Here is a 24,084-nt window from a genome sequence, read left to right as displayed (position 1 = left end):
AATATTGAGTATTAAATATTGAGTATTAAATATTGAATGTTGAGTATTAAATATTGAGTATTAAGTATTGAATATTAAATATTGAATGTTGTTCAAAAAAATCTTCGTCGCAAAAGATCCCTCCAACAAATAAAAAATCCCTTATTCAACTTTATTTATTAATTTCACCGTGAAATAAAACGAAGAACCATCGTCGTTATTACTTCGGCCATGCACTCGCGTTGAAAATTGATCAAACACGGGAATCTGAGATTCTACGGCGGGAAGAGGTGTTGATCGGAGTTGAAGGATCACGGTGATTGCGAGGACAAGATCGTAGAGCGTTGCTCTACGGAGCCACCTTTTGATCGCTTGATCCGGCACGGTGTTGCGTGTCGCGCGTTGCGTAACGCGAGCGAATCGAGCGTCGACGCGACGTCGTCGTCGTCGTCGTCGTCGATCGCCACAGCTGCTCGTCACGGCCGTGATTAATTAATACGAGCTCGCACGCGGACGTTTATTAGCCCCCCCCCCCCCCCCCCCCCCCCCTCTGCCGAAATCATGAGCGACGCGCCGACGAAACCGGAATGCACCGGAAGTCGCGAACGATGTTTTATCAATTTATTTATAGCGTTGAGGATACAGTGGACGGTAAATAATTATTCGACAATATTCTTGGAACGTAAGACTGTTAAAAATTAATTGGTATAGCAGTATTAGTGTAACAGTACATTAGTTAGTATCTCAAAAATTAATTAGTATGAGATTACATATGTGTGTACTAAATGTATGGAATATTAAAATTAGTATAGTATGGTATACGGTACTCTGTACTGTATTAGTTATATAGTAGAGTATTGCTCTTTAATACAGTATTGCTATTTAATAAAGTATTGCTATTTAATAAAGTATTTCTATTTCCTAAAATATCACCGTTTAATAAAACAACAAAATCCGCCCTCAGAATTATGCATTCAGCCCTCTCGCCCTTCCGATCGACCCCGAAACAGTGGAATCGATGAAATTCGTATCGTCCCGGGAAAAAGTTCGGAATTGCGAAGTTCGTTTCGGCACGGTGGAGAACTGTTAATGAAAAATTAGGATTCACGAGGGGGTGCCCGCGGAATTCTGGCCCCCCCCCCCCCCCCCTCCTCGCGATTCATCTCAATTGTAAATTTTTCTGTAGCGAGAGACCGCGCGCGCGGGGAATCGGGTCGATCGATCCTCGGCCAGGGCGGATCCGCGAACTTCGCGAAGTTTTCGACGTCGCTCCGAGCGGAGTTGTTATTCCAAAGAAATCATCCCGGCATCCCGTGCGCGCGCCACAGTTCTCTCGACACGGTCGAGATCCAAGCGTCTGGAACAACGGAATTTCAAATTCGATGGTAATCAGCGATTGCGAGAACTTTTCGCCGCGCGTACACTTCCAGCGAAACTCGCGAACGCGTTTTCGACCAAGGACGCCTTTTCATCGGCGAAAAGCTCGCGAGGCGGGGGTGAGAAAATGGGGCGGGCGAGAACGAGCCGCTTCCGACTTATCCTCGGGGCCCTCGAGGGTGCTACTCGTTAGCCTTACTGTGTGTCTCCGAGGGCCTGGGGAAGAGATTGGGCCATGGGCTGTCGCCGACATGCGAGAGAACCGACCTTAAGGGCTGCGCGACGACCTCGCCGGCAGGATCTTCAAAGCGGTGTCGCGGAGGGGTGCGAGAGTCGGCGGCGAAAATAAAGGGGAAAATTAGACGCGACAATGGACGATCTTACTCGCACAATTTATCGTCGATTTTATTTCTTCTTGGATCGTTGAAAAATAAATTCGATATAGAAGTTTTAAAAATTAGAAAATCGAAGGACGGTAATTGGCGGATAAAAATAAAATTCTCTGTTAAAATAAATTTTTTAAAATAGATTAAATGATATAATTGTAATATCAAAGATTAAGCTAAATGACACGATTTTAATGTAATATATATATAAGGTAAATGCAACTAAAATTGATTGAGAAAATAATGGAACAATTTAATTCCCGCGGCAACGTTGACCGCGTAATTTACTATTTAATCCCGCGCGCGATTTCTCGTCTCTAACGTTCCACCGCGGATTTTTTTCCGCGAATAAATTCGACGGGGGTGCTTTTGAACATTCGAGAACAAAGGCGAAGGCGAAGCTCGTTTGTGGAAATGGGTAGACAATTAGTGCAACAATGGAGGGTCTGTTTGCAGTTGCTTCCTGGCCGATGCGCGCGCTTTGTATCGCGCGATTTCTCACCCCCCGATGCTCCACCCTCTCGGACCGTCTTCGAAATAAAGTCGAGGAGGAATCAATTTTCGAAACAGTTCGTAACCTATATGATACGGAATTATTATTAATTGTCGACTAATACGGAAATTACATTTTCAAGAATATATTCGAAAATAACGTTTTCGAGTATATATGCGGAAATTACGTTTTCGAGTATAAATTCGGAAATTACGTTTTCGAGTATAAATTCGGAAATAACATTTTCGAGTGAATTTCATTCACACGTAATAAATATTTTAAAACAATTTTATTCGCCATTTTATAATCAAGAGAAAGATACAAATAATTATAGTCCCTTCACTGTTTCAAAAGCCCATTTTTCCCCGGCAACGAAAAATTGCCTGCAACTCTCAGGAACATACTAAATCGCGCGATTTATCATCCCCCGTGTTCTTCCTCTTAGAAAATAAATCAGAGCGCGCGGTGCTCGCAGAAATTTTGGTAACAGCGGCACGAGGGTACGAATACTTATGGGACCGACTGTATATCTCGATGCCGTAGGAACCAAAGTCGCTGTAAATTGCGCGATTTGTCACGGCCGATCTCTTCGCCGAGATTTTTCCTCAAAGGGACGGTTTCGAGGCGGGGGGTGGAGGGGGTAGCTTGTTCGCGAAAACGGGGTGACAATTGGCGCAACAATGGCGGAGAACTGTTTCGCGGTTGCTTTCCGGCCGACGCGCGCGATGTATCATCCCCCGATCTGCTGCTGGCCCTCGCGTCTTCGGAAAATATGAAAATCGGGGCCATCTACGGATTGAAAAATATTTCCGGGGCTGGCTGGAACCACGGAGGATGGGGGGTAGATGGGAGAGATTAGTGGAACAATGGACGAAACTTTTGCCTTCGTTGTTCCCGACGCTCGTTCTAAATTGTACGATTTATCATTCGCAATCTTCTCGCTCGTCTGAGAGAGCACGGGGCAAGGAACGATCCGCCGCCGTGTCGTCTGGGTTACGAATTTATTTGGCTGAATTACGGTATTTAATATTCAGTATTTAATGTTATTAATAGATTACAGTATTTAATTTCATCGATAGATTACAGTATTTAATATTATCGATAGATTACAGTATTTAATTTTATTAATAGATTACAATATTTAATGTTAATACTGTATATTATAATACTCTAATAATTAATCACATATTTTTCCATTCGTTACTAACAATAATTTATGAAAAAAGTAACACTGTCCGAAACGTAGAAAACGTAAAGAATTCGCTATATTTAAAAAAGAATAACTTTTGAACTGCACCAGTCTCCGTGTTCTAACAAACATAGAAATTTTCTATAAATCCTTCTTTAAATAACCCTAAAAAATCGTGTCCCTATAAAATTAAATTTAAAAGTTACAATTATTTAAAGATGACCATCGTCACTCATCGCTCTAAAGATCTCCATAGCGTTTCCTATAAAAAATAAATATATATAAATAATTTCCACGACATTCTCTATATTTTTCCCTGATTCTAGAACGTTCAAAGTACGATTTAAAAGAAACCCCATCCCTCTATCTAATCTCTGCGAAAAGTTGTACGACTTGAACGAAGCGACTCGACCATGGCGAGCCGAGTCGGGCCGATTCGGGCCTCGAATGCGCGCTGAAATCGTCGCCGGACTACTCCGCCCGCGTTTCCCGCCCTCCGTTCGAATTATCCACTCTATTTCGGTAGCCGGATAGGATTCACGGAGAGCGAGATTGCCTGTCCGGGGATTCGCCTGGAACCAAGATCGAGCGGCCCCGAATTTACTGCCACGGGGATATTCGACCCGTGTGAAGCGAGGATGGATCGTCTCCCGTTGCGCAATGAAATCAAGATTCGGCGATCGCGATCCAAGGGAATCAAGATTAACTGTTTAGAAGACGCTCCCGGATTTCAATTACGCGGGAGGGGGGATGGCCGCGGGACGCGCTGCTTCGGGGACACGGGTGAAACAGAGATTGATCGTCGCGCGTTTCGCAGAGGATCGATCGCCTGTTTAGGATTCGACGAGATCTTAACGACGAGCGAAATTAAAGCGAAAATTAATTTAACGCTAAACCTAGCAAGTCGGTCAAAATCACCGATCGCACACTTTTTCTTATAAAATTCTTTTTAGTAAAAAATACTCGCACGACTTAATCTTGGAATTTCGATTGCTTAAATGGAACCTCGAGTTCCATTCTCGAATCTAGTCGGCGACAGTGAAAGCGTGTCGATCATTGGACAAGCACCGCTCGTTTGCAATTTAAAGAGTCGAACGAGAGTCGACTCGGAATCGTGATCGTGGTCGTTCGAAGATTTCAGAAAGTCACCGCCGTGCGATAGAGTAGCAGAAATCCCAGCCGAGTGGATTTCGCGTTGAGAAACATTGTCGGCATGGCAAACCCTTTTCCCGACGAAATCGAATGTAAATACTCGAGACCCGGGCGGCGCTCGAATTGTGTGAGCCCGTCGATTGTCGCCGCGGTTGAATCCTGGCTTGCGCGCGTGTCGCCAGGAAAAATCTATCCGGCTCGAACATTTGCGGGAGCGGAGTGTAGTCGCGGTTGGATCACAGTTTATCGAACCTCGTGGATGTCGAGAGTGATCGATTGCTTGAAAGACTGGCGGGAGCTGGAGTTGGAGCTGGGAACTTATGGGACAACCTAATAGTTGTGGACCTTGATATAAGTCAAGTTTCACTAAGAAGCTGATGAAGAAAAATACTTGTTCCAAGCGAGAACAGCAAATTCGGTTGAAGAAGAAATTAGTAGAAATTAGCAGGCAACAAGAGGGAGGTTCCTTTCTTCAGAGATCAACAGGTGCGCGTAGATCTAGGGGTGCGAAACTGATCAAGCAGATCCGCCGCGGTACACATTCCGCGTGCAAAGGCTTCCGTCTTCGAGATTCCATGGAAGAAAGGCAGCGATGTTTGTGGCGCTGGCCTCGGGCGAGGAAAACGAGCGTAACGCCAGCGATCTGGATGGAGGACGATCGATCTGGACGGAGGACGATCGATCTCGATCTTTGGCTCGATCCGAATCCAATTTTCCGGGACTCGAGTATCGCGGAATGCGGCGCGAGGCTGTGCGAAGGGGTCTACGCGGACATTTTCGGCGAGGATCTCTTCCATTATCCGGGCAATATCCGGGCAACGCGCGCGTCCCGGAAAATCAAGTCGGGCCGGGCGCGGGCCGATCACGGGGGCTCGGGCTTCGTCCGAGCGGCTCGCTCCCGCCGAGCCAACAAATTGACAAATTGAACCAATCAGGTCCCAATATACTGCAATCGCGAGATGTTTCAGCCTTTTTTCCTCTCCTCCCTCGACAATATTTTGCTGGATACATGCGTCTCTCTCTCTCCCTTTCTCTCTCTCTCTTTTTTTCTCTCTCGCTGCTATCCCCCTGCGAGATCCGACCGACACAATAGCGGCAATTTATGCTACGGTCGCCGTTCCACCGGCGAACGAAAGTTGGAGCTCGACGCTCGAACAATTTCGGGAATTTACAGAATTCTAGCGAGCGAAATTCTGGCTGGTGTTGGTATCGTTGCACGGTAGTTCGGTCGGAAGAATTCGGTGACGTGTAACGAAAAGGTTCGCTTTGCGAAAAAAATCGATAATTATTCCGTTCGTATCGCTTTGCGGAGTTCGATATTTAATAGACAATATAGAGCATTCGATATTCGATATTCAGTATTTGATACCCGATACTTGATATTTAATATTTCGTATTCAATATTAAATATTCAATACGTAATATTCGGTATTCAACAATTCAATCAATCAATCAGTCAATAATTCAGCAATTTAGTAATTCGGTAATTCAAAAATTCAGTAATTGAATAATTCTGTAATTTAATCATTCAGTAATTCAATAATTCAGCAATTCAGTAATTTAGTAATTCAAAAATTCGGTAATTCAATAATTCAAAAATTCAGTAATTCAATATTTCAGTAATCCAGTAATTCAGCAATTCAATAATCCAGTAATTCAATAATTCAGAAATTCAGTAATTTAGTAATTCAAAAATTCAGCAATTCAAGAATTCAAAAATTCAGCGATTCAATAATTCAAAAATTCAGCAATTCAATCATTCAAAAATTCAGTAATTCAATATTTCAGTAATCCAGTAATTTAATAATCCAGTAATTCAATAATCCATTAATTCAATAATCCAGTAATTCAATAATCCAGTAATTCAATAATCCAGCAATTCAATATTCAACATCGAATGTTCGGTATTTAATATTCGGAATAAATTGCAACATTGAATATTCAACGGCGAACAGATTACAGGAATATTAATAGGCGAATCGAGCAGCCAGCTCGAATCGATTCGATCGTGTTTGGAGAAGATTGTCCGGCTTTAATCGCGGGGAGAGGTGATGTTTCCTTTCGCGGTTAGCGGCGTCGCCGGCAAGTAGTTTATGCGACCGGCCACCGGAGCTCCTTCAGCATGTGCGAGTAATTTATAGCGACCTCGTTGTGCTTCGCTCATTGTGTCCAATGGCTCCAGAAACTAATTTTCGGGCTAATTAATTTCACCTGGCCGCAACTTGTCCGCCGCCCCGCGCCTCCCTCCCCACCTCTGAGTAAACTGGCGGCCACCTCTTTCTCCGGTTCTCTCTTTCCATCGCTCCTCTCTTTCTCCTGCCATTCTCTCATCTCACCGTTCCTTCCGCTCGAAACGACAACAAATTACTTGCTGCTGATTCAAACCGCCGAAACAAATCCCACCGATTAATTTCAGTATTTTTAATACGTCATAGGATTAAAACAAGAGGAATAATTTTTATTTTCAGTCGTACGCTATATTATACCATAAAACCGTAGCTACGCGAAAAGGACGAACAGCTCGAAGGATATTTTTCACCGAGCAGCCCCCGACCAGCTCGACGCTCTCTCGTTCGACAAAAAAGTAATTCCGTTCGACCGCCGTTTCCAATCCATCGGCGCCGGAAATATCAGCTACAACCCCGGTCGAACACGTCGATCGATTCGGCTCGCGGGCGCAAGGGTCCGCGGCTTAATATTTTATCGGTGGCCCGCGCGCGCCGTATTAGACATCAAAGCAATCGTTCACCCCGAAATACTAATGGCCGCAGTCGTTCGCTCGATCGGTGGCCGTCTGCCCGGGACAGGCATTTCGGGTCGCCGCACGCGAATTAATATCGTTCGCCGAATCGACGCAGGCTTCGCCGATTTGCATGAGCCTGTCCCACGCGAAACTTATGCATTATGCGTGCGCTCGAGGTCGCGCAGCCTCTCACCCCGTCCTCGCCTGACCCCGAAAAACTTTGTCGAATAAAAATATTTTCACGACGCTGGCTGATGTGCGTTTCCAAAAACCGCTGGATCGCTGCTTGAAGCTAATATAAATTCTAAGTGGTATAATATCGTTGTTTAACCCCTCGCGCTATAATAACGAGTCAGACTCGTGATACAGACTTCATGCAACATCTATTAAATATTAATATTATTCATTTAATCTAGATTAAAATACCAAATAAATTTCTCTGTTATCAACGTTTAGAAACAAATGTACATAAAGGCATAGAAATAAATAAAAATTGTCTGGTCCTATTATTAAAAATTTTAAGGTGAAATGAGTGCTGATCGACGCAGCGTGAAAGGAATAGTAGTGAAGGGGTTAAAGACAAGCCCTTTCTTCAACTATTTTCCAAGGGGTTTAGCCCAATTAGCCCAATTTCTTATTACGGCGACTTGGTAAACAATAAAAAACAATATCACAGTATAATATATCTATAGTATAATATAAAATTTGATATTAATCCCAGAACTTACAAACATCGACCGACAAAATCACGTGGCAAATGCACTCACCCCGTTCTAATAATAATCGTATCCAATGATCGCGTTCCCCATCGCGATTCGCTCGGAGTTTTCAAGCCGAGTTTCGAATTCGACTCGCGCGTCCCTCGGAAACGAATTTCCGGCCGGGTTGATTAAAGTACAACTAACCGAGTTATCGAGGTGGTAAACACTCCGCCAAACGGTGGCTATTTAATTAGTTAAGTTCTCTAATTAGCCCGGCTACTACCTTTGTAAGCTGGCTGTGGCGAGGATGTTCGATGAATCGCGCGCCGGCGCGTTCTCCGCTCGAAAACGGCGAAAAACATTGTATATATTATTTCTTAGTCGATAAATTGCTTTGTTAAACCTCGGAATAATTTTAGAAATCGTTAAGTCATGCAGAAATAATTATATAAACGCGCATTGCTAATTTGCGAGAGGAGACGAATGAGCCAAGCGTATCCGCGAGATAAAGCTGGTCGTTTCGATGGAACCGGCACGATAATTTCGCGACAATATTTCCGCAGGAGCGTCGAAGACGGCGCACAAAGGAGGGCAAAAACGTATTCGGAGATTTTCGCCGGGTAATTCCGCGCCGAGCCCCGGGATCGTCGCCTCGCTCTTTCGAGACTTTGCAACCCAGTTTCACGGCACTCTCCGGTTCGCGAAACTTGAAGCACCGCGGCTCGGCTCGGAGCGAGGCGAGGCGAGGCGAGGCGGGCGACGGATAAATATGCATTCCGGCGGTGCAGGTGGACTTTCTAAATAGAATTGTTTACGGTCTTTCCCGCAGTTTACTTGACGAGCTACGAATCGCGCGCGCGCGCGCGGAGCCGCGACGAAGTTCGTCGCATAATTCAAGCCTCTGACGAAGATGCGAATCGCGAATGGAGCGATTATCCCTCGTCGCGATTTCTTTGCCACCCGGTATGCCGCGGCGGTTCGAAGAGAACCCGCCCCTCGGTTTTAGCAAAAAGTCAATATTTTTAATGAGTCGCGCACAGCGCCCGGTAAAAATCCTCCGCGGCGAACGGAGACGAAATTCGCCTGGGCGATTGTTAACTTAAACTCTCGCCGCGCGTCTCTTCTGTCCAAGCGACGTGTACATACTCTGTTCCTTTTCTGTTTCGATGCTGATGGTTTAACCCTTCACGCTATGACTTCTTCCACGCTGCGTTGATTAGTACTAATTTGTGCTTAATATTGTCCTTAATAGGGTCAGATAATTTTTCTCTTCTGTATCGCCTTTGTTGATAAAATTTCTAGACTTTGATAATTCCAGAAAAATCCAATTTAATTTCAATTTGAAAAAGAATTAATAATATTCGTATTTACTAGCGCAAAGTTATTATAGGGTTAACGACGAATATTTTGCAAATGAATAACTTTTTTTATAAAGAGAGCATATAGCGAGGCTCGCTGCACAGAACGATTCGATAAATGAACCTTAAACAACAAATATCGTCCATTGATTTCACATTTAAGAAAAAAGAGGGAACCTTGTGCGACACCCTAATATTAGCGGATGGTTGATTCCAGCGTGCCGGCGATAGTTCTGGTTCCCGACGATAGTTCTGGCTCCCGACGACCCAGATTAAGTTGCGCGGGGCTGGCGAGAGTCAGTCGCGAGAGGACGTTTCCGAGCGCGCGCACGGCCCCGGCCAATTGCGACCCCCTTCCAACCCCCCCGCGCGTCGCCGCGTCGCCCCGTCCGGCTCTCGCGACGCGGGGCGTCAGGAGCGGGCTCGTCCGCGGGATGGGTTAAGCAAAACAATGCAGGATTTACTGTCGAAGTCGAAACGAGCATTGTCTGGCGACCTTTGAGAGGGTTCGCGCCTTTTGAAGCCCGCAAACGACGTACTTGTACCGGCACCGCTTCCACCAGAGGCCTAATTCGTCCATTTTCTCGCCTCTGCGCCGCCTAATCGCGACCGTTCCAGCCCCTTCGAGCCGAATCAATCGTCTCCGGATCCTTGTGGCGTTCTCCACCGATGATCCTACCCCTTGGAAATCTCGTGGCGGACGCTTCGAATCCTCGGACGTGTAATTTTACTGTAGCAAATTCTAATTACAGTTACATACACTATAGTCAATTCTTATTACAGTCAATTCTACCATACTCAATTCTACCTTAGTCAATTCCAATTACAGATAATTCTCCTATACGCAATCACAGTTACTTTACTCCACATCTAATTCTACCATAATTACTTCCAATTATAATTAACTCAACTACAATTCTATTGTAGTTGATCTATTCTATCTACAATTCAAAACTCTATCCAATATCAACTGCAATTAACACCATACTACAAAATTAATTCCACGATAATTAAAAATCAGTTAACAATCGCTGCACCAAGCTAATCACCGCTCGTCTAATCAGCTGCCATCGGGCGGATTTTCATTTCTGGATTCGAATCAGGCTAGTCTCTCGAGCTCCGTCGAATCGCGCGATGCAATCTTAGCGAGCGACAAATGGCCGCCGCCGTGGCACAGTATGCGCCGAGCATTTCGGTGCCTCGTCTAATCAAACGTGCCTCGCAATCGGTCCACGTGACTCGCGTTTCATTTGCCCCCCTCCCCCTTATCCGGTACCACCACCCCGCCGCCGCCGCGCGGCGCCCCGGAAGTCCGTCGCCGTCGCCGTCGCCGTCGACGACGAAAGGGGTGAAAGACGAATGCGCCCGGCCCCGAAATCGATAATCGATTCTGCTTAAGACGAGACAACGGAAGCCCCGGGCTCTACCCCCTTTCTAAAACGATTTCGGAATCGTTTCGCCGATAGCGCTTCGGCGGCGTTTAATTGCCGTGAATCCGCGAGCTCGAGAAGTCGTCGCCGCGACGGGACCCCGCTCGTTAATTAGTCGTGTCCACCTGCCGATCATTGATTGGAATTATAAACCAATCGAGATTTTCGAGATTTTAATTATATATTTACTCTGTAATTATATATAAATCCACGCGCGCTGAAATAATTGCGAGAAAACGCGGAGAAATGTTTTCTGACTGAATCTTCTTGAAAGGAAAGGGGTTAACACTAAACGTACCAAGAGGGGTCTCAAATGACCCCTTTTGAAAATTTACTTTTCTAATTCTTACATTTATTGTTATTTCTGTCGGTCATTTGACTTTCTGTAAATACTTATATCATCCGATTATTCAATTTCCCACTTTCCGTTTTTCTCGCAGCTTATTTTTTACCGACAAAAATTCTATGGTAAGATTAGGTATAGAAAAATGCCGGTACGTTTAGTGTTAACGCGTCGGTAATGTGTCAATCGACGCGTCGCCGTCGGCAGCCGTAATTGAGCCGGTCAACACGGTCCGACTAATTTCGTTGGATCAACGCCGGGAAGCTATACGCGCCCGTGCGAAACGGGGAGCGGTTGAAAAGGGAGGCGGCTGAAAAAGTTAGCGCAAACTCTAACATTGCCGAAAGGATGGTCGGAAGTTGGCGGTCGTCGAGGAAATAACGATCGCGTTACGCCGTTTTAGCCGGTCCGCGGAGAGTGAAACGACGCCGAGTTCTCTGGTCGTCGAGCAAGTAAAAAGTGCTGGGAGAGTAAAGAGAGAACAGAGAGAGGGAATTTGTTTTTGGAAAAAAGTGGAGGAGGTAAAGGTTAGCTCGGCGAGGGAGCAAGAAGTTGGTTCCGGAAAGAGAGCTGAAACTTTGCCTCGGGGCTGAAGACGTTGCTGTCCGGAGAAATAATGAAACCCCGAAGAATACAACATTCCGGCTAAACTTGTTATTCCTGCGACTGCTAGAAATGCTTTCCAATTGGCAATTTGTCGTGAGAAATGGCTGCTATCTGCAGCTGGACTATCTTTCTCTTTTGCTCTCTCAGATTCACTCGCTCTCTGCCTGCCCTGTGCGTTCTCTCAATTTCTCTTTACTCTCTCTCTCTCTCTCTCTCTCTCTCTCTCTCTCTCTCTCTCTCTCTCTCTCGCCCTCTGTCCCATTCCGCCCTAATGCGCGCGTACCCCATAGAAAATTGATCGTTGTCCATCAAAGTCGACGGCCGATAAATATTTGATGTCGCGTGCGCAGTAAATCTGGGAATATACAAATTTGCTATAGGAGTGCCAAGCGCGGTTCGAAGTAAACAATGAGCGACGTGTAGTCAAATATTCAAGGGAAGCTCGTTTTTATTCATACGTCCCGTTCGTCCACGTTGCCGTCCTTAAGTGGTTGTTATTCTGGCAACAACGGCGCGTTGCGTCGTTCGACGGACAACAATCGAAACCGTCGACTACATTTTTAGATCGAAAATTCATTAGTTCGGAAGCTCCGCGATTTTTATCCGGGATACCGATACCGTATAAATAACGCCTGGAATTCGATATTTGTTGTTCCCGGGGTAATATCGCCGGGCTACGATTATCGCGATCGACAGCTGCAATAATAAAAGTTGCAGGTGGGATAGTTCGATCGCTATCGTTCCGGGAAAGCAGCGTGTGTTCGTTAGGGGCGGATTCGATTCTATCTCGCCGGCCTTGGATAAGCTATCTACCCTACAATGATCTATTTTTTTCTTTTTTAAGGAGACCTTTATCCGTTTCTTGGGAATTGCAGTGGAGATTTCGATCGGAATATTTGTGGCAATTTTATTCTTTGATACAGCTCGACGTATCGTGTATAGTATAAGTAGGTTCATGGTTCCAGCGAGACTTTCTATGCTGTACCAAAATGTATAGGATAGTTCTGACAATTTTCTAAATAATCGTGGAAACAATTTTAGGGTACGAGTTAGGGTACGTCGTTCACAGTGATCAAAGACTATATAATATAATACTCTGTAATAAAAATAAAATAATAAAGTAACAATAAAAAATAAATTAATAACTAATACTCTGGACTGAGGAATTTACCTTATCTACTCTTATAAGCTAGCACTCTCGTGTCATCGAAGCCAGCTGCAGCATCGCCGAGCGATCGCAGCCGGGCTGATCGAAGGATCGCGACTGGCCTGATCGAAGGAGAACGAGCCCGCGTTACCGCGTCCACGACCTCGAAAGATCCTCTCGAAGGTCCTCGAAATTCTCGGCTGGTAGGATCGCGAGGACTTCGACCCTGGTTCGCCTAAAGTCTGAGACGCGGCCGGGACGACAATGGAGCGGGGCTCGAGTTCGATTCTCGTTAATAGGCCACGGAGAAAAAGGAAGAGAGAGAGAGAGAGAGAGAGAGAGAGAGAGGGGTGGAAAGAGAGCTCGGCCGTTCAACTCAAATGGAAAACGCGGGCGGGCGACGGCGCGTCGTCGTTCCCGACGAAAAAAAGAGCGAACGGTCGTCGCCGACGTCGGCAGACGTCGCCGGCCGATGCCGATCGCTCGGCCGAGCAATTATCGATGATCGATCCGCGGAAAACTGGAGAGCGGAGGAACGCCTGGCCGGAGGTAAGGTGGAAACGCGATAGAAATTGCTCTCCTATCGATTGATCTTCCTAATTCGATCGGCCGAGCCTCGGCCATTCGGACTTCCCCCTCTCCTCCACCCCAATCCCCTCTATTCCTCTATTCTCTACTTATCTCTCCACATATTGGTCTCTCTCTCGCTCTCTCGCTCTCTCTTCATTTATATATCTCTTCCTGGCTCTCTCTATTCTCTATTTATCTTTCTCTATACGAGTCTCTCTCTCTCTCTCTCTCTCCCTCTCTCTCTCTCTCTCTCTCTCTCTCTCTCTCACTGAGCTCTGCGTTTCTCTCTCCTCTCTTCCAAGAGAGAAAGAGAGAAGATCGATTTAATCCCAGTGAGACGAGTGCAATCGTCCTCGTCTAGACGTTGCGGTAACAATTAGGGTAAATGCAGGTAATGTCGGCCGATGTAATAGCGGACACGTGACGTGGGACGTCGCCGTGGTGTCTCGATTGAGACGTGACGAACCCTGAGAACCCTTCCGCGCGAGGATCCACGTTTCTTTTTCCAGCTATATGTACATGCTATTCAACTATGGTTACTACGTAATTTTCTCTAATTTTTAATTATTGTATTTATCGGTCGCTACTTAAGGGATGATAAATAGACTGAGGAGATCGTTATGCAAAAATCGGAAGCCGTTTAAAAATTATTTCTCCTTCCCTGATAATCTTCTTATAATAATAACAAACTCTTATCCCATCTCTTTTATCTTCGGTAACCTCTGCCCCATAAAATCCTTATCCCATAACCACCTTACCTTTCTCGAGAATTCGCAACGTTCGTTCAGTTCAATTATAAAAATCACCTACGATTGAATCGCTCTCGGTATCTCTCGCTCTGAAATCAGCTGTTCGATGACACCAGTCCCCCGATCCGGCGACGGTATCGTAGGCCACGACACAATTATTAACATCGCGATTATTGAATATCGATCGGCGAGAGAGAGGAGTCGCCAGGGGGGTGTGGGCGGGGGGTTTCGAGGGGACCAATTTCGGATTGGATAGCGAGAAGTCTTCTCGGACCTGCGTGGCTTGCTAAATTGTTCGGGCTCTCGCCGGGCGGACGCCGGGTCGCGCGCGGGGGGGATTGGGTAACCGTAGGAGATAATTCGTTCTATCGTTACAAATCAATTGTCGGAATGGCGGGGCGTAACGATCTCTACCCCATCGGGAGAGAGGGGTGGCTACGGAATCACTCTTTAAGGTCTTTGTTCGAGCGGCTGGCATTAGGTCTCCCACAAAGGAAGTGCTGAGGGAGGGCACTGTCTGCACCGGTCAGAACAATTTCCATAAAATCGTCGACAAATTTCGCGGACTCTGAACGAAAATTAACGCGTGAATTAAACCTGTTCTTCTCCTCGCAAATTGACATTTTATTTGTCATAGCTGTGCTGCGAATTTTAATAATAATAGTAATTCAAATAATTTCTTCTGAATAAAACAATGCCTCCCCTCCAAGTCCATAGTTGGACAGAGTACAACAAAGTCCCATAAAAAAAAAGCCCGAGTTCGAAAGAACTGCCGCCGGAACGCCATAAATAATTTCGCAACATTGCCGCTGGGCCTAGGGTAGTTCTCCCGCGGCCTTGAACCAATAATTTCCAAAGGTGTGGTTTCCGAACAGGTCGAGGGAGGGGAGGGGAGGGCGAGGCGAGGCGAGGGTGCCACGCCGGCAAACTTGAACAAAGAGCAACTTTCCTTTCTCGAGGGGAGATGGGAAAGCGTGCTCTCTCCGGCTCGCGCGAGGCTTTTCTCCTTTTTCTCCGGCGGGTGTACTTACGTTGCGATAGAACTTCGGGAAGAGATAAGTAGCCGGCGAAGTTTGGGGAGTCGCGCGCGCGCCCGCGCCCACGCGATCTCGACTTAACGACCCCCTCAGGAATCCCGGGGCTTAATCGAATAAGCAGCCGATGCAGCCCGAGACAAGGCGCCGAACGACGATCGAATTGCCGACTGATTAATCGACTGATTGCCACGCGGTGACTCGGTTCGGGCCGTTTAATGGCGTGCCCCTCTCTCCCCTCTCTCTCTAGTTCTCTCTTTGTCTCTCACCCCCTTTCTCTGCTGTTTATTGTTCTCGCTATCTCTGCGTTATACTCTGCTCTCGTTCTTAGGCCGTTTCTAAGTTTCTATGACTTTCTAGGCCATCTCTAAGACGTTTCTAAGACGTTTTTAGGCCGTCTCTAAGACGTTTCTAAGACGTTTTTAAGTCGTCTCTAAGACGTTTCTAAGACATTTTAAGCCGTCTCTAAGACGTTTCTAGGACGTTTACAGGACACGCGTCGATATCTGTCTAGGTCTTCCTCTTTCTCTCTCCTTCTCTCTTATACCCCCACTGCCTGTCTCCCCGAATCTCTCTCGCCCTCTCTCGCGTTGATTTTGGCCGCCACGGCGCGCCAAGACAAACGCTATTCTCTCCCGGGTTCCTGTCGCGTACCGTCGACAATCGCCCGGTCGGCTGGAATATTCGGGGCGTGCGGTTACCAAACGCGATCGATCGCAGGAATCGATCGATCGATTCTTGGGTCAGCGCGCACACACATGCACATACGGACAGGACTAATACTGTGCATATTGTGCGCCCGCCGAGCACGGAACGCAATCGTGCGTGAAGTCCAACACAGTTTCTCTGATTGTCGCGAACCTTGCGAACCCAGGGCAAATGGAATATTAAAAATGATCTTAGTAGATAATAAAAAGCCGGTGATTTTGATCGGCGCGGTAGTGGCAGCGTTGGAGGCGGCGAACAAGAAAGGCGCGAATAATTGCACAGTAGAGAGGAACGGCGGGGCCGTATAACTCGATAAATCGCGGCGATAACGATAAAGCGAGCAACTCGGATCGATAATAATCTTCGGATAAAAACGACTATCAGCGGGAGAACAATAAAATCGAGCATCTGCGCCATCGGCGAGACGCTGTAACAGCTCTCGGATAGGCAAACAGAAACAGCAACAGCGGTGGCAGCAGCTTAAAAGGAAACCCTCCCTCTCTCTCCCTCTCTCTCTCTCTCTCTCTCTCTCTCTCTCTCTCTCTCTGGCGCTTTTTTCTCCGGAGAGGAAAAATTCTCGGGAAATACACGGCAGAAGATTGAAAGCAATAAACGTTCGCCGGTAATCTCCGAACGTATAAAATCCTCCGGGAAATAAAAAAGGCAACGGGGAAGAAAAACCGTGAACTTCGAGAACTCCGGCCACCATAACTTTCAAACTATACTGCGGACCCGTTCTCCACCTACCCCAACTTCTTCTTCCTTCTTCGCGTCTTGCGAGAGATTCGCAAGTTTCCATTTCCGAATTCGCGAAATCGCGACGGTGTCGATCGGACAAATTTATTTTTTAATAATAATAATAATAATAGTAGTAGTAGTAGTAGTATTATAATATAGTAATAATATAAATATAATAAGTATAATAATAGTAATAATAATAGTCAGGCTTGTTATTTGGAACTTAATCTACTAATTTATACTCAGTTAATCTATACAACTATAGTATAGTTGACTAAATGTGTATATTACACGCATCTCTTGAATTAAAATTAAAATTCAGCCTTTTATGATTGATATTTGAAGGTTGAACGACTGTGTAATAAACATAGTATAATACTGAAATAATTATAACAAATATAATAAATGTAATATAATACTAAAATAATAATAACAAATATAATAACTATAATATAATACTACAATAATTATAACAAATAAAAATCGTCCATCTCATGCAAGCAAGGGTTGCCATATAATATATCTGAGTCTTCCATCTTCCATAGGAATTTACTAGCAACAAGCGAACGCTAATCCACGCAGCTATGAATTGAGTCGTGGAAAGGGTTAGCGCGAGTTACGAAATGTGTCTTACGTAAAGTCGTGTGTACCAGTGGTCGTCGTCGGCTGCTGGGAGCAGGTCCGACGGCTCATCGGGATTGCATCTGAAACGATAACTCTAATCCCTTCGGAAGACACGTTCCTCCCGTTTCCTTCCCCCTTCACGGTCTTCCCTTCCGGTGTTACGCAACTCCAATTAAGTTTTCGCCGCGCGACGAGCTTAGAACTTGTGTAATCGCGACGAGGGATCTCGTCCCGCGCGTACCACGATCGACAGCCCTCTTACCTCCGTGAAGACACCGCTGGGGATTTATGGGGTTTAAGGGGTGGGACCTGATCCCCCCGGTTCACAGTCTCCTCCTCTCCACATCCCTTCGGGATAATACTTTTTAACCCTTTAAGGTCCTGTGTACACTCTTAGTGAGCGAAGCTGTTTATTTGCTTTTTAATTCGTTGGATTTTTACGCGAAGGTAAAATCGCGTTAGTGTGATTAGGTTTACAGGTATCTAAATATATATATTTATTTATTTTAAACTATTTTAATCTAATTTTATTTTAGACTAAAATTCTACCCAATATACAATGGAAATCCTACCAAATAAAAATCTATTCTCACCAAAGTATATAAAAGGAAATAAAAGATAAAAACGACTTCGCCTTTTTCATTTCAATTTCATTTCGAACGCACGGGAATATTATAAAAATTCTCTTTGTCGGCGGAACGAACGTGGAAACCCGTCCCTCGTCACTCGCGAATCGAACGTTCCGCTATATCCAAGAGGCGAAACGATATTCCAGGAACGACGAATACTTCGGGGGATGATAGAAATAAGTCGCGTTTAAACCAGCTCGGCGAGTGTTAAATTTCTGGACAACAAGAGTCAGCCGGAAATAGGATTACGGGATTTTTAGCGGTCGGACGGGGCGTGCGAGGAATCAAGGCAACGAAAATCCTCCGCGGCCGGGCTTTCGCGGAGAGTGGCATAAACTTGTCCCGTTTCCCAGCGGACCCAATAAAGACCGCGTTGATACCGGCGTTCGCTTGACGTTTCCACTATACTTAATACCGGTGTTCAACTCTTGATACAACCCACCCCGTGTGAAAGCCTCGCCCGTATATACGCGCGCGATGCCGCGCTTCTCATCGCAGCCCCCGCGTTTTCCTCTGTTCTACATAACTACGCCTGCTCGTAAACGACGCGAATTTACATACGCCGCTCTCCCCGCACGTTTCCGCCGCGCGGCACGGTTCAAAACGACGGAGTAGCTTCTTCCTTTTCCACGACTCTGCCCTACGCTCTCTCGAGAGAGAGATTATTAATGGAGACGTCACGGTTTTGGGGAATTTGTTGCTGACATGGTTTAGATTTAGATGTAGATGTAACATAACATAATATAATACAGTATACAATATTAAAGAATATTTATTGTATAAATAACAAAATATGAAAATATAATCACCGTGTATAATATAATATAATACAGTATACAATATTAAAGAAAATTATTAAAAAAGAGAGAACGATTTTTCTTTGAATATTTATTACATCTTGCACTGTAAAAATATAATCACTGTATATTAAAATAAAAAACTGAGTAAAAAATTGCACCGTCCTTTGCGGTAGATTTAGCGTTGCAATTTATGTATGGAAAACTATTTCGATGGCCAGGTTCGATCCTATCAATAAGTAAATTGGGATTTATTATTAATTAATACTGTTAACGCGCTATAATCTTCCGTGTTGCCGCGGGCAAATAGCTGAGCCGGTTCGAAAGCAAAATTTGTAATAAATTAATTCACATTAAATACAGGAAACTAGATAATACTCGTGCCAGATATTCATACTAAATATTCGTGCTAAATACTCGCAGCGAATATTTATGGTAAATACTCGTAATTAGATGTATATTTCTATCTATATTTTTATAAACGTTGGACACAATTTTCCCATATAAAAATCATACTTTTCACATTAATAATAATCATTCGCACAATACTAATAATATATATACATACACAATAAATATTATCTGCTACTAGAACAAAAAGAATTATATAATTTTAATATAATTTAAAAGATTAGAATATAATTTTCTACGACACATAACGGCTCGGTTCTACGCCATTGTTCCTCCCCCCATTGATATTTATAATCACAATACCGCGGAACTTTATAGAGAAGGTTCCGCGTCGCTAACCAGAAACAGTGATTAAATAAAAAGCTCGTTCGTCCCGCCGCGATTTAATAACGCGCTTTTACATCTGACGTTCTCGCCGTTTGAGCTAATTTCTGTCACAAACGCGCCACCCCCCCCCCCCCCTCCCCTCCGCCCACCCTCCTGGCGCCAAATCCGCGGCCCGATAATTACATTCGTCCGAGTCTGTACAAATTCACGGTTGCACGGATGAGTTTCAGAAAAATATATTCGCGCTCTATAATCAGTTAATTAAAACCGGAATGGGACTGCGTTAAATCCTTTCATTTCGCCGTTTTAGGAGACGGCCTTCCATTCGAGTTTGAGCATCTGCGTTTCGCTCCTCCCTTGTCAGATCGATCCTCGCTCTGAAATTTGCATCCGACGCGATTTTAAAATTTGTTATGCAATTTTTAGAATTGCAATTAAATAAAAATTAAATAAAAAATGATGAAGCTGGTTCAGTTCGTTTATCGATTCAGATTTTAAAAAGGCAATTTGGTGAAGCGGATTTTTGGGTTAGGAAATAAAGTTAGTTGATTAAGATGATATTGATCAATGTGTGAAGTATATTAAAAGTTTGCGGTCTACCGTCATCGATTTGACGAAGCGAAACGGCGAAGTCGCCTAAGCGGCGCGGTCTAATTGTCACGAGCGTTTCGCCTAATTTCCGTCCCCGAATCCGATTCATCGGCATTCTCTCGCGGTTCCTCTATAGCTCCCCCTACACAGCGCACAATTGAACGAGATATCTATTTTCTTGAACATTGATCGTCGAAATACTCTGCTGTAATCTTTCATTAACCCCAAATTATCCCCCTTTTAATTTTCAACGTAAAGAGAAATTATAAAATTGCTGGCGGCTTAATATAAAATCTTGTTAATAAGCAATAACAATTATTAATAAATAGACGGAGGATTTTAAGCAATTTATAAAATAAAAGGACGAGCAGAACGTCGAAAGGATTGTTTAAAATACTGATACTCGATGTTTCAAAAAATAATTCAAAAATAATTCAAAAATAATTACAAAATGAGTCAAAAATGAGTCAAAAATGAATCAAAATTATATTTTGAATTATAGAATAATTTATATAGAACAATTTATATAGAATAATAATATAGAATAATTTAGCTTTAAAGTTGAACTAGCCTCAAGCACAAAGGGTCAACGCTCTAATAAAGGCCTGGTAGAAAATTGTAACGATTTGGCCGACGACGTCCAAGAAAATAAATGTTTCGTTCCACCGTGTTTCGCCTCGCCTCGCCTCGCCTCGCCTCGCGGAACGGTGGGTGGCAGGGAACGGTCGGAAAAATCGGGCGCGGTTCGGTTCGGGGCACCTTGTATCCAGGGAATATACCGGGTGCACCGCATCATAATAAAGTACACGTATATGCGCACGGGGATTGGAGACGCAGACTCCGCTGTATCGATCCGGCCTGGAAAGAGACGAGAACAGGGGGATGGAATCGCGATGAATCGAGAGAGACGCGGGCCGCGGCTTGGTTACCGAGAGAGAGAGAGAGAGAGAGAGAGAGAGAGAGGGAGAGAGAGAGGGAGAAAGGGACGAATATAGAGAGAGAGATGGAAGATGGAGAAAGATAAGGAGGGAAGGACAGAGACAGCGAACATAGATGGAGAAAGATAAAGAGACAGATAGTGAGTGAAAGAGATAAAGATGGAGAAAGGGAGACAAAGCGAAAAAGACAAAGACAGAGAGAGGGATAAACAGTGAAAGGGTTAAAGATAGGGAAAGAAGGGACACGAAAAAATAAAGACAGGAAGAGAGAGAGAGAGAGAGAGGACGTGAATAGAGAGAGACAAAGCGAAAAAGATAAAAATAGAGAGCAAGAAAAAGCGAGGAAGATATAGATATAGTATAGTACGCTTGCGAGGAAGGAATAAAAATAAGGACAGAAAGAAAGCGAAGAATATAAAAATAAAATCTGTGCGCGAAAGAGAAATAGAGAGGAAGATAAACGGAGCACAAAAGACAGAGATTAAGAGAAAAAAAGAGAGAAGAAGAGAGAGAGAAAGGTCGACGCAGGGAGAGAGGAGAACCCAGAGAAATTCGTGTGACGGAAACAGAACGCGGTGGTCGCGGCGGGGTGTGCGCTCTATAGAAAGGGCGGTGAGGCAGAGAGAGAAAGAAAGAAAGAAAGAGAGAGAGAGAGAGAGACATATTGTACGGTCGTAAGTTGGAGCCGGAGATAAGGAGATATCCTCGCGGACAGCTCTCTTTGAGAGGAAAAACAGAGATCGGCCCGGACGGGGCTTGTCTCTCTCTTCTTCCGTGAAAACGGACCGACACGTTGCTTGATCAAGAAGAGGGAACGGTGCGCGCGCGGGGGGAGAAGGGGGTGGCTGCGAGATATTTTCGAGGGTGGGACGGTAGGTCGGGAATTTCGGCCGGCTGATCAAGATTCGGGGTGAACGAATTCGGAGGAGGAACCGCGCGCGAACCGGGACAACAAGATCTATGGAATTGATAGTGCTCCGGTTTTCTTCGCTCGCGTGTACTGTCTCTCGCGAAATTCTGATTCCGTTTTAGCGTTATTTCGAGTCGATAAGGTGGATATGCTTCTTGGACGCGTTCTTAGAAATTTCGGAATTATCGGGGTGAAGAATTGTTAAATTAAATGGTTAAGGTGTCTTATATCGCTTTGGTAGCGTAGCAGTGATTTTCAACCCTTTGCAGTCGGAGCCATTTCAACTGGAGATCCAAAGTATTTATTTAGACTCGTCCGAAGGTCCATTTTATATAACTTGGAGCATTTTATACATTGTGGAATTAAATTTTACGATTTACTGCGACAGCTTTTTGACAATTTTTTGAATACGAACGAATTTGATAAAAATTATTTAATCATTCATTTCTGACAACTACACCGTATACAATATAGAAAATTGTTTAATTCACGGTACAAGACTCGCATCGTTTAATAATACTAAATAAATTCAACCCAGTTCGGAAAGTCTTTAAATTCCACGCACGCGCAAAGTTCCGGTCGCGCTAAAGTGAACACGGCCTATATATTATCGGGAGGACATAGAGCACGTATTATTGTAGTTCGGAGCAGAAGATACGCCGTAGGAAGAGACGCGACACGGGCGAATAAGACGTGGAGAAGTTTGTTCCGTGGGAAGGAGGGAACAGAGCCGGGGAGGGTGGGAAATATGGTAGGACGCGCGAAAAAGCGGAAACACGGACAGCAGCGCTGTGCCGAGACAAGCAGTTTGGCGTGAGATATATATATATACGGTGGCTTGCGAAATTCTGTTCGCACGCCTCTTGAAACGCGGTAACAAAATTGAACTGTATTTTTCAAATTGAACTATATTTCTCAAATTCAACTATAATATCGCTTGAATTTATTTTTTAGATGATAAATAAATTCTATTTTGCAGCTTCATTGTTCCCTCACCGCGGCGCGCCTCAGTGTTTTTCTTGAATGTTTTATCGGGCGTCGCATCGGGCGCGGTTTGAACTTTTTCAATTTTACCCTCGTTTCGCGGCCGCGCCCGCGTCACCGGCGCTAATCTAAAATGCCATTCTTATTTGCGCGCTGTCCCGAGCCGGTGTCGTCATTACGCTAACCCATCGAGCGCGAAGCGAACGTCGTTATTATTTTATATATTTTCTATTTTATATATTTTTTATTATTTTCATTTTTTTATATATTATTATTCCTCCCTCCCCTAGCTTTTTATTCGCGATTTATAATGTAGTACCGACCACCTGCGTCGCAGAGAGCGTCAGACTGCTCGTGCCGAAAGGGTTGAAGCACGGTACAGGGTTGAAGAAACGCGACAAAAACGCGAGACCGTGATTTCACAGGGACGTCTCGTGCCGGGCGACGACGAGTTGCACGAAAACCGGTTTTGGAAACTCGGCCGAAAGTGGACGCCGCAGCCGCCGCGCTGCTCGGCTAATTGTATTTGTAAGGGCAGTTGCCGGGGCGAACGAGAATTTCGCGCATTTTTTTCCGCGTCGGCCGGCTGGAAACTGGAAACACGAAATTCTCGATGGAGGGCGAAAGGGAGAAGGGCGTAAGTTCGTTTGTTAAAAATATCGCTCGCGTCATCGGGAAACCGTATACTAATGGAAGAGCGGAGCGAGACGCGACGTTCCTCCATCTGGTCGCGTCTGGGGCTTTTCCAAGTTAAAAAAATTTATCTGCGCGAGTCACAGTATTGTTACTCAATAGTTCAAAATGTAAAAAAAGTTAATGAAAAATACTTAAAGAAAACAGTCGCAGAACCATACCAGGGCACATTTAATTAGATAAAATATTCGATTTTCGAGCTTCATCCACTATTACTATTTCAAACAATCATAAATCTAACTAACAAAAAAACTAAAAAAAATCCAGTTCTGTTAATCGAGGCTCCACGTATACCACCGAAACTTGAAAATCGTCCAACAATTTCACATTTTATTCGTCGCCCGGACGTGTTCGGTACAGTGTGTGCTTCGTCGTCGTGTCACGTGATTCGTATTTCGTCGCCGTTACAGCGTCATGAAATTTTACCCCTCGTATATCGGGCCGCTCGAATGACACGTACGCGAACTGGGTTCTTCC

General features: G+C 44.8%; 1 protein-coding gene across 1 annotated transcript in view; it reads left to right on the top strand.

The window, feature by feature from the left end:
• The window catches only part of Kcc (solute carrier family 12 member kcc), a 76,134-nt gene extending 63,425 nt beyond the window's left edge, over nucleotides 1-12,709 (top strand). Inside the window, exon 3 of the mRNA XM_078178568.1 lies at nucleotides 12,602-12,709. Within this exon, the coding sequence (XP_078034694.1) occupies nucleotides 12,602-12,675 (74 nt within the window). The 3' untranslated portion in view covers nucleotides 12,676-12,709. The remainder of the gene's footprint in view (nucleotides 1-12,601) is intronic.
• The last annotated feature ends 11,375 nt before the right edge of the window (nucleotides 12,710-24,084 follow it).

Source organism: Augochlora pura, chromosome 4 (assembly GCF_028453695.1).
Source record: "Augochlora pura isolate Apur16 chromosome 4, APUR_v2.2.1, whole genome shotgun sequence".
Taxonomy (NCBI): domain Eukaryota; kingdom Metazoa; phylum Arthropoda; class Insecta; order Hymenoptera; family Halictidae; genus Augochlora; species Augochlora pura.
This window is presented reverse-complemented; position numbering and strand designations above follow the sequence as displayed.